This window comes from Stenella coeruleoalba, assembly GCF_951394435.1.
Source record: "Stenella coeruleoalba genome assembly, chromosome: 8".
Taxonomy (NCBI): domain Eukaryota; kingdom Metazoa; phylum Chordata; class Mammalia; order Artiodactyla; family Delphinidae; genus Stenella; species Stenella coeruleoalba.
This window is the reverse complement of record NC_137154.1, coordinates 12,069,613-12,080,715: the sequence shown is the minus strand read 5'-3', so window position 1 is coordinate 12,080,715 and position 11,103 is coordinate 12,069,613. Positions and strand designations below refer to the sequence as shown.

Here is an 11,103-nt window from a genome sequence, read left to right as displayed (position 1 = left end):
TTCCATTATCTAAAGACTTGGAAAACCCTTGACTCATAGGTGATTAAGGATGGAGCCGGAGCTGCCCCCTCAGCTTGGCTAATGGAGTGCAACTATGAGAGACACTTCCTAATCAGATCAGCTCTCATTTCTAGACTCTCAGGTGGCCCATCCCAGCAGAAGAGAGTGAAAAACGATGCTTGTCCAGTCGGGAACAGAACAGGATGTACCTGGAGACTTGCTTCCCAGATGAAGGGTCAGAAGAGTGCAGTAAACACAAAAGTGGCAGCCACACAACAGGGCTAGAGAGAAGGCATAAGGACATGGTTTCCAAAGTCAGTTCCCTTTATTAAATGTTGATTTTTCACAGACCAGAAATACAAAATAAAAGTAGAAATAGGCCCCGGTTAGGAGCTACAGACCTGACCTCACATGACCCCTGCTTGCAGCAACTTGACCAGGACAAGCAGCAGCTATATCCCAAAGGTAGGGAAAGCAAGACAAGGCTTTGGATCCTGCACTGCCCTGCCTCCCACCCAATCTCTCCCCTAATTATAAGGAGCCATCCTTGTGAAGCAGCAGAGTAAGACACCTCCCCTGCTGCCCAGGGAAGTGCATACGAGCAGGAGAGCTTGTTCAGATGGCATGGAATCCAAGGACTACATTTCACACGAGGAGAAACTGGTACCAAAACACGGGGCGCGGAGACTGGGGGTGTGACAGGGTAAAGCCCAAGAAGAGAGAATTTTCCTCCTCTCTACTCATCAGATCCTGACGCCGAGTCTTCGGAGCTGGGGGGAGTACTGGCTAGTTCCTCTTCTTCAGAGTCCTGAAAACCAAAGTTCTCTTAGAGGGAAAGGTGTCGAGTCCAGGTGTGCCCCCAGCCACTTTTCAGTGAAGAGTCCCCAAGCCCATCCCTAGACTCCAGCACTAGCCTTCAGAACCACAGAATTCCACCTCTCATTTCTCTCAAGGGCCAACCACAACCCTTGGTCCAGAAACACCTGCCCCACCAACTCAGACGCCCCTCACCCTCCCAGGCTCCAGAGCCCCCGACTCCTGCTGCACCTCACTCCGCCTCCTCTTCTTTTTGCTCTTATTCTCTCCTGAAGAGCTCTCATCGCTAGACACAAACTCTTTGCTCTTGAAGCTCTCACTCAGCTGCCTTGACGAAGACTTGGATGACGAGCCCCTAGAGGGTGTTGATTTCTTCTCCATCTTTACCTTTACTTTCTTCTTCTTCTTTGACTTATCCCTAGATTAGCAAGAGGGGAAAGGGGCTGGGCCCTCAAGTTCCCACCCATGGTCAAGGCCAAATCTCTCCTGGCTGTAACAAGGCCTTTCCCAATCCCAGCCACCCTGCCCAGCTCACTCTACATGTGCACAGCCAGCCACCTCAGCCCCAAGTGCCCCAAGGGAGCACGTCATAAATGAATAACCGGAAGAGTCAAGAGCTACAGCCTGAAGCAGCCCTATATGCAAAATGTACTTAAAACCTCTTACTTTCTCTTTAAAACTCCATGTGAATTATGCTCCATAATAACGAGTATTTTTCATTTCCCCATACCTTCAAATCAAACTGACCCTCTTAGGAAAATGAGCCATATTTATCCCAGTGACTTGGGCAATTCTCTAGCACATTACCCATACTTGGGCAACTGCGTACCCAGCTCCGAGGAGCACTGCCCACCACAGTCAGAAGCGTATCTATTATCTTTAACACCCCGATCCTCAACCTGGAATTGCAAACATACCTGCCAAGAAAGCGGTTACGGGGCCATTTTGTTCCCAAGACTCACCTTTTGGAAGACTCACCCCGGCCCCCTTCATATTCTTTCATGGCTTTTTCATATTCCCTCCTGGCATCCTCAGCCTTGCGATCCCACTCCTGTCTCACACACACACACACAGGAAAAACACAGGGAAAAATGAGGCCTCTTCCCTGACATAGGCTAAACCAATACAACAAAGTCCCACCAACCCCTCATGTCTGCTGCTACATACCTCTTTCTTCTCTTTGGACATTCCCTTCCAGATCTCGCCCGCCTTCTTGGAAAGATCCGTGATACTGATGCCAGGATGGTCTGACTTGATCTTCTCTCGGCTGGCGTTGAGCCACAGCATGTAGGCAGACATGGGCCTTTTGGGGGCATTAGGGTCTTTGCCTTTCTTTACCTACGTAAGAACCCAAATGCCTTCGGCCGTCTATTTCCACAAACCGCCCCGCCCCATTTTCCCAAAGAACTTATCTGGACAATTTCTTAGGGGGATAAAATGGAGAGAAGACTAAGTAGCATCAGGCCAGACTGAGAGCTCCCCAAGGGCAAAGACAATGTCTTCCTCCCCTCTGCACCCCAGGGTCAAGCTCACTAGGGGCCCCCTTCCTTGGGCTCCTGGCACAGAAGAAGCCTGCCCCCAATTCAAATCTCCCAGAAGCTGATTATCTCAAGGGCCAGAGTGAAAAATTTCCAAGATATTCATTCCTCAAGGCCATCATCACTGACTATAAAAATCCGCCCCGGAGGACCGGTCAGCAGGCCCTACTGGTGGAGGACAGGAGAAGGTAAAGAGAACAGCTTCCCCAGCGCCCTCCCACTTAGCAGAGTCTCTACCTCCACGGGCTTCTTGCGACTCTTGCGATCCTTGGCCATCTTGGCCTTTTTAAGCTGCTTCCGTTTCTTCTCTTCCCGGTCACTGTCACCCTCATTACTGGAGGAGCTGGCAGAGGCGTTGCTGTCAAACCTGTCAAGGAGAGTGGGGCTTAGACTCGGGGAGAGAGGACAACACCCCACAAGCTCAGGACAGGAGGAAAATGAGCCCAAAGATACCTGCCCAGAAAGGAGAGAGGGAGGAGGACCACGGCCTCCCCCCACCAGGCCCCAACCCTGCCTCCTCCCCTGTGCTGAGGTGGCTTCAACCACATCCTCTCCAGACCCAGCCATGGCAATGGGTTACTTGCTAAATCAATCAGCGAGAAACAAATGAACCAATGCGCTCCAGTGGCTCTCCTTGGTCATGCCCTACCTAACCCAGGTCCTACACCGTCCCCACATTCCTGGGGACAAAACCACTGTCTGGCCTTGCCCAGAACATGCCCCAAGTCCATTTCACCGCTTCCTTTGATCTAATCGTTTTAATCTGCCCTGTAGTCTTTTCCGATGAAGAGATAATTAGTTACTATATAAAAAGCGGGGAAAACCAACTTCAGTCCAACCCAGTGTAACCCAGTACCTGTTGCACCTGGAGCTCCTCAGAAGGTGGAGCTGCTTTACACCTCAACGGTGCTGAGCCGTTTTCAAGGCATTTTCACAAGCATTTGCTCACTGACCTCGTAAGTATGCGGCAAGCACAACTAGTGAACTCCAGCAGATTTTTTTTTTTTTCTTTTTGCCACCCAACATTCATTCCCAATTCTTCTGAATTAAGAGAGTTCCAATTTCCTGCTGGGAACCACCTTGCCCCATTCAGGAAGGGCCTACCCCAACCACAGGCTCTAAGGGCGGGTAAATGGCTTAGTTCTGGCCCATCAGAGCACATCCTAGTAACTCAGACTCAGGAAGGGGCAGTAACCACATTGTTTACCACTGCTCTGAGCAAACTGGCATTTCTGGGTGTTAAACCACTAGGATTAAGCCTGTCCAAAGCTTCTCAGGGTCATTTAACACCGCATGGGGCAAACCTATCTAAAAATAAGGAAATCAGAAGAAATCAAAAGATTCCCCACAGCTTATAAGCAGCTGGGTCCAAGTGCCTGAAGCCAATTCTATCACCAGACTCTCCAGTTACACGAGCTTGTAAAATTCCCTCCTACGCTAAAGTCAGTCTGAGTCTTTTCTGACATCAGCGATCAAGAGTCTCGATGGATACGGCACGGGGAGAACACTGCCATCTCACAGGTGGGGACACCACGATGCAACGCCTGACCCAGTGATTCCCAGCTGGGAAGCTGGCAAGCATTGATCCTTACTCCCATTCTCTCTCCACTGTCATTTTCTGGCTCCACAATGTGCCTTGTACTTACAAAGCATCTTGACAACCTCCAAAACACTTCCACGTATCACTTCACGGGAGGTCACTTTTCCACCCTCGGTCCGTAGGTAACGCTGACACGTGGGAACGTCCAGAAATATTCTGGTCCCCTAAGTTTACAGGCCGCCACCTCACCCCCACGAGGGGGACCCAAAACTCACTCCTCTGCCACATCCTCCTCCTCTTCACCTGGGTTGAATGACTCATCTGAAAAAGAGCACAGGATACATCAACTCTGCCCCCATGGAAATCCCAGACGCCCAGCCCCCGCCCCACGGAAGAGCCGCCCCGCCCCCATGCACAGCACTGCCAAGGGGAGCCCACCGGTTTCTTCTCCTGAGTCATCACTGCTGTCGTTGGCATTCTCCTCCCGGATCTTGCCCTCCTCCTTCATCCGCTCCAAGTAGGCATCGTGCTGGTCTTCGTCGGAGTCGGCATATTCATCATAGCTGGGGTTCATGCCCTAGTCAGGGCAGAGGTGAGAGTGAGGGCCAAACCACCCCGGTGCCTGTAGACTCAAAAAAGCGCTCCCCATGCCTGTGAGTAGATCAGAGCAGCGCCCAGAAGACCCTGGGGCTGGATTGTCCACACGCAGCCAACGTGCAGGGCCTTCGCCCCAGACTTCCTGCTGGCGGGGTTAGTCCAAGCCCCTCCCCCTCCCAGCCCCACTGGGGGCTCCTGAGGGGCTGCAGAGACTGCTCTAAGGTCATGCTGAGGAAACCTGCACCAGGAGGGGGAAGGGGTCACACGCACCTCTTTTTTCTATAAGAGTAAGAAGAGAAAAGAGAGTGAAAAAGAAGCCAGACGAACCCCTGCCCCTTCGCCCCGCAGAAAGAACAGGAGAGAGGCTCATCCTTTCCACACACACAGGTACCTCTTTCAATCCTCGGTTTTTGATGTTGAGTTTTTTTGCATTGACAAAATCAAACAGTTTTCCATACTCCTCCCTGTGAGGAGAGATGCACCACATTACTAGACAGGCAGGGCCAACACAGGGGTGGACCCCATGCTGTCCTGACACCCATGGGCCAGGACAGACCGTGGGGCTTGGAGCTCTTGACCGCACTATTCCAACCCAACAGCTCAGAGACTCCCGGAAGACGGCAGGAAGAAAGAGTCAGGCACTAGCCTTGAAGGAAACCTACATGGTCTCAAGAGTTCTGGGAAATAAAAGGTGGGGAGGGAGGTGCACCTATTTACCAATATGCACAGAGCAAGGGGAGGATGCAGGGGGAGGGGACGTGTTCATCTTTTTACTGGTCTGTATCTCATACTTCTCAGGGTTGTTATGAGGATTAAATGTGAAGATGTTTGTAAAACGTTTAGCCCACGGCGAGCACTCAATAAACATTAGCTGCGTGTTCTCGGGCACAAAGCTCATTCCAGGAAAGAGGGAGATAGCATTTCCCTCACGGGGGCAGTGGAGGAGAAGAAGGGCTAATACCAAACACATAGAGCTTCCGTAATACGGAGAACGACCTTTTTCTTAATTACAGAAAGAAAGCAATGGAGAGGCTGCCAAGGCCTGAGCACTCCAAGGAGGACCAAATTCCAGGAAGCAAAAGAAAAGTCCTGCTCGAGGCTTGGGGAGTCAGGGAAGAGTCCCAACCCTGGAGAGTACCCCAGGCCATGCCAGCCTTCCCGGTCGAGGCTGGGTCAGGACCAGGATGCCCAGGAAGTGACTGACAGAGACTCTCACCTCTCAATGCTACTGAAGGTATACTGAGTGCCCTGCTTGGTCTCAATTTCAAAGTCAAAGGAACGAGTGGTGGTGGTACCACGGGCAAAGTTGACAAAGGAGATCTCATCGAAGCGGATGTGCACAGGTGGCTTGTGGACGTAGATGAAGCCCCGCTCCAGTGGGTACAGCAGCCCCGAGCTGGCCTTGTAGGAGCAGGTGATGCACTGGGCCCCCGAGTGCCTGGTGGCAGGTGCAGGGAGCTCAGTCAGTGCCGCCTCAGTAGCAGGAGACGCACTGTGTGCTCAGGCCCTCAAGTGAGTAAACCTCACTACGCTGCTATGATGGGGGCAACTGACGCCATCAAGCCACAACCCAACCAGGCCTCCAACCAGCTGCATTCCCATCCCAGGACAGCTTTACCACGGAGACACGGCACAGCCCATCCCCAGCAGGCCACGGGCCCAGGCCTGTACTCTCACCCTTGGAAGTTGCCTGGGACTGTGATCTTGCGGTTCACCAGGGCTTTCATGACCCGGCTGACCATCTCATAGAGGGACCCTGACATGTTCTTGGTGAGCCGCCCCTCGAAGCGCTTCTCCACCTCTTCCCTGCAAACAGGAAGACGTGGTCACGAGCACTGCTGCCTTCTGCTGGCACACCTGCCTCCTGCCTGGGCCAGGGACACACTCACTCGTTCATGTTGAGAGTCAAGGAGATGTCCTCGTCCTTCGAGAAGAGGAGGATGAGGAAGTGGTAGCGGGTTTGGCCCTGCTTGATGGGGGGATCCAGGCTGATCTGGGAAGGAAGAGCCGACCAAGTTCAGCACCAGTCAGTGCTCCACAGGAACGTGCTGGTGAACTAAACACTGGTGAGATACGTCTACTAAAGACACGGGCAAAACCCAGGGCAATGCACCCCCAGCGGCTTCTGCTTTTACCACAAAAAACATCTGGCGCTGGTCCTTGTGGGGCAGCAGAAAGAGACGCAGCACTGTGGTGTAGGGGATCTTGTAGTCAAAGGTCTTGCCGTGCAGGTGCAGAAAGGTGGGGTAGATACGGATGTCATAACGGCCTCGGGGAGTCAGACACTGCAGCTCCCGGAAGATGCAGATGGCGTCTCCAGTGGCCTGGATCACATCCGCCTTCGACAGCACGTTCTGGGCAAAGGCCTGCAAAAGCACACACTGGTAATCAAGCAGCAGAGACCCCACCCCTGGGCTGTCTGGGGCCTGCTCCACACCATCTGCTCCCAAGGCAACCGGGGAAGGCCTCACCTCAACGGGGTCCACGCCATCCTCCTGGGTGGGAGGCACATAGAAGCGCACCTCCATGAGAGAGACCTCTGCATCGTCATTCTGGTGGAATTCCAGGGTCACCTCATTCTTGCCTGTGGTGCACTGGGACACGTTGCTAAGAGGTATCTCGAAGACCGGCTGGTCGCCAATGTCGAAGGAAAGCAGCTGCCCTGGGGGAAAAGGCGTATCGAGCCACAAGCTCTCCCCTTGGCTCTGCATAAACTATGTCCCGCCAGACTATAGGTTCCCTAAGGACAGGGCACTGAGGCTATTTTGTTAATACTGTACCCCAGGGACTAGGCACAGTGCACCGTTGGTCCTCGATTCAAGTACATGATAAATTACAAACTGACAGGAGATCAGAAACAGTGGCAGTAAGAGAGTAAAACAAGCTAAAGGCTGAAACCCTTCATCCTTCCTTCTCCCCCCAGACCTCAATCTTCCGCAAGACTCACCACCAAACTTCACTGTTCCCCAGTTCCAACCCTTCACACAGAGGTCCTTCTCCATGAGCTCCAGGCGATAGTGAGTTTTGAAGAAATCAGAGAGTTTCTCAAACTCCTGTGAGTAGAAGGGAGAGACCAAGCCCAGTAAACCCCAGTGGCCTTAACACAAACTTGAACATTCTGGGATTATCTATTTCTGAGAAACTGTCCAATATACCTTTTATCAGAAATCCACACTGACTTAAAGTCTCAGCTATAAAGCTATTTAAAAGGCTTTTGAGGGCTTCCCTGGTGGCGCAGTGGTTGAGAGTCTGCCTGCCGATGCAGGGGACGTGGGTTCGTGCCCCGGTCCGGGAAGATTCCACATGCTGCGGAGCGGCTGGGCCCGTGAGCCATGGCTGCTGAGCCTGCGCGTCCGGAGCCTGTGCTCCGCAATGGGGAGAGGCCGCAACAGTGAGAGGCCCGTGTACCGCAAAAAAAAAAAAAAAAAAGGCTTTTGGAAAAGGTTGTTTCTGGAGACCGGCTCTCAGGCTGGGGGAGGAGTAAATGACTGACATTCCTGGCTATGCACCTCACAATGGTTTTCTGACTTTGTACAGGTATTGCTTTAGTGAAAGTGGAAACGAAGATGAAGTGAAGTCTTTAACTCAAGCAGTTCAAAATGAAAAAACAAAACCCAAACTAAAGCATCAGGTAAGACCCTGAACCTGGAGAGAGGCCATAGGCAGAAACCACCAAAAAATCAAAACAGCAGAAACACTTCCGGAGTCAAGGCACAAAGAAACTCCCAAGACTGACACCCAAAGCTGAACACTGATTGCTTAATAGCTTCAATGGTCCTGCACTAAGGAGCCCAAACTAGCATTTACATGGTTATCAGAAAAAGGAGCCCCACTTCTCTCTAGAAGGTTAAAAATCAAGAAGACGGCACAGTAAAAACGGGGCTATGGCAACAGGACACCTCACCGACTCCCGGAAGCCGTCGTACTTGTAGACATGTCCGTTCTTCGTGAGCAGTTTAAGTCCGTGGCCCAGAGCTACTCGGCGCCAGATACCTTCCGTCAACTCCCCAGCCTGGATGTTGTCCACTTTGCCGGTCTTACTATTCTTGAAGATGATGCCCTGGCGGCTCAGCCTCAGCCGACCATCATTCTGTTGGAAAAACAGGTCCAAATGCACGGGAACAGCACACAATGCAGACCAGGGTCAGTCCCACCCAGCACCCCTTCTGGGCTGGCCAGATAGCAACGCAGGAACAACAGCTGAAGGGGTGAGGGCCAATAGGAGACAAGCAGCCAGAAAATGTGGATTCTAATCCTGGCCCTGATCCAGAACCCTTGCAGGTCCTCAGTTTCGGATTCAGGGCTGAGCAGCAGGTGTGGTCCCTTCAGCTTCTAACATTGTATAATTTTTATACTCTCTCAGGATTGCTTCTTGTTGAGGAAACACCAAGTACATATCATACTCTGACTCCTTTTCCAAAGTCGCTACACTGATGATACTGCTACCTCATCAAGACAAGCTCTTGTTAGTAAACAAAACGTCTACTCCACCTCCCTCCCTCCACCTGTATTAAAAACCCAAACCCTTCTTACCATGGAGCCTTTCACCTCCTGATACACGTCGTTGAACTCCAGTGTTTCTGCCATGCTGACCTGCCGCTGTTAAGTGTGCAGATACACGGCAGACTGGGAATCTGAATTCGAGAGAGGGAGATAAATAAGTACAAAGGACAACACCTCATTCTGCCTACGGATGGAGCCAAGTGGCAACCCTTGCTGTGCCTGGGATGTCTCAAGATGTCCTCTGCCTGGGAACCTACAGGCCGACTCTGCCGAACTCCAGGGGCCAGGCCCAGCCCGGGCTGAAAAACCAGGCCTGCCTGAAGTAGCGCTTACATCCCAACCAGACACCCACTCTGGGCACTCCACCGGGCGCCATGGCAACAAGCAGCGGAGCCCCAGGACCTGCCCGGGAGGCAGCACCTCGCCCGCGCCCCAACCCAGCTCAGAGTGCAGGGTTTCCCTCCCAGAGCCCCCGCCGCGACGCGGTCCCAGACCCACAGTTCTCCCCTCCCCCTAAAATGGATTCGCCCGCCGCCCGCGGATTCCAACGCGGAATGGTCCATCACGCGCATCCCGCGGGGGAGCAGGGCCCGCGCCCTCCTGGGGAACGGGGACGGCGACCACCCACCTTCTCAAGCTGTCGCCTCGCGACGGCCCGGGTACGGGCAGTGGGCGCGCTGGGGGACGCGGAGCGGGGGTGGGGACGCGGGGGATGGGGGGGACGCTGGGGAGGCTTTTCCCGCGTGCGCGGCCCAGCGTCCCGCCACCGGAAGCCCGGCGCAGACCATAGAGCAGACGAGCTGGCTAGAGAGATGCGAGCCCGGCCCGCCTTAGCGGCGGTCACATAGAGCGTCGTCGGCGCTGGAGGACCTGAGGGAAGAGGGGTGCGCTGAAGTCTCACCCGCTTGGCATCCGACTAGAAAGTGGGAGCGCGTCGGGCTCTTTAAAAATTACAGACACTTCAGGGGATGACTAGGTTTTAAAGAGAAGTTGTGTAGTTGTATTTTATCAGACTTTCCACAAATGCGGGTGTACGTGTTGGAACGATGTGTGTCCTCTCTCTCCTGCACAATAGTGGTTTCGTGGAGTAGAAAGGAGTCTGTGGGACCAAAAGGAAAATATTTCATGAGTTGTGGAGAGAAATGACTCCTCCCACTGCCTTCTCTGAGAATGCGGGTGTTGGTGTGTCTGTGACTGTACTGCCCTCCCCTGTCACATGGGATTGGATCCTTTTTGAAATGAGTTCACTGCATCCAAAAACTTCACATCAGTAACTGCAAGTTGTGAGTCGCCTGGAAGGGGCTGGCCAGCGGGTATCAAGTTAGAGTGTTGGTGTCAGATTCACCATGGAGCCGGAACTGATCTGAAATCACATCAGCCTGGGACTGCAGAAACCAGGCCCCGCCTTATATAGTGCTAGGGTGCGACTTGCAAAATCAGAGGAGGCCAGACCTGGAAGACATGTTTGGGTTCATCTGCTCCAACCTCCTTTTGCAGATGGGAAAGCTGAGGCCCTAAGAGGAGCGGCCCAGGGTCTCAGTTGGCAACAAAGCTGAAGACTAAGAATCCAGATCTACTTACCCCAGTCTAGTTCTCCTCTGTCGTCCTCACCGTGACCCTACATTCAGAATGACTGATAATATGTGTCGTGTATGAAGACATCAGGACAGAATATTTGAACTCAAGATTTCTCTGACAATCTGACCTACTGTTACACCAGCTTGCTAACTCGATCCTGGGACAAGAGACAACGGGAATGCCCTGTTGCTCCCTGAACTCATAACTTTAACCTCTGGGTAATGGCTGTTACCGCACTATCTAGCAACATAAATTCAACAAGATTCAATAAATATGTATTGAGCTCTGATGCAGTGATAAGATTTGAGGAAACTAATAAACAAGATGGAAACAGCACCAGCCTTCCAGGACCATGTAATCTAACAAATGATTCAGATAAGTAAACTGACAGTAAAACAAAACGCCCAGAAAAACCCAGTATGATAACGCTGTGTTAGACGTAGAGTTTCAGCCACTGCCAACATGAGTAGGAAATGGGAACTGTAGGACTCTTTAATCACCCCTTCCCAGGAGACCAAGAGACCCCCTCCC

The 11,103-nt window shown here is 52.5% G+C and overlaps 1 protein-coding gene across 2 annotated transcripts; it reads right to left on the bottom strand.

Annotated features, from left to right (window-relative positions):
* Positions 1-310: 310 nt before the first annotated feature.
* Positions 311-9,752, bottom strand: SSRP1 (structure specific recognition protein 1). 2 transcript variants are annotated; one of them, XM_079930214.1, is made up of 17 exons: positions 9,623-9,752; positions 9,025-9,125; positions 8,396-8,581; positions 7,439-7,544; positions 6,963-7,153; positions 6,627-6,857; positions 6,381-6,484; positions 6,169-6,297; positions 5,708-5,929; positions 4,883-4,955; positions 4,333-4,471; positions 4,170-4,215; positions 2,592-2,721; positions 1,984-2,154; positions 1,779-1,867; positions 1,048-1,234; positions 311-808 (listed from the first exon to the last, which is right to left on the bottom strand). In XM_079930214.1, exons 2-17 carry the CDS (start codon positions 9,076-9,078, stop codon positions 737-739), a joined length of 2,130 nt encoding a protein of 709 aa, XP_079786340.1. In that variant the 5' UTR covers positions 9,079-9,125; positions 9,623-9,752; the 3' UTR covers positions 311-736. The 2 variants fall into 2 exon arrangements, with proteins under 2 accessions (XP_079786340.1, XP_079786341.1); XM_079930215.1 differs by lacking the exon at positions 9,623-9,752 and adding an exon at positions 9,328-9,345.
* Between the last annotated feature and the right edge of the window lie 1,351 nt (positions 9,753-11,103).

Coding starts and splice junctions, on each gene's coding strand:
- SSRP1 (XM_079930214.1), bottom strand. CDS start 9,078: ATGGCAGAAACACTGGAGTTCAACGACGTGTATCAGGAGGTGAAAGGC. Junction 4,472..4,882: donor AAAACCGAGGATTGAAAGAG/GTACCTGTGTGT, acceptor TGCCCTGACTAG/GGCATGAACCCCAGCTATGA. Junction 809..1,047: donor AGAAGAGGAGGCGGAGTGAG/GTGCAGCAGGAG, acceptor TTTGGTTTTCAG/GACTCTGAAGAAGAGGAACT.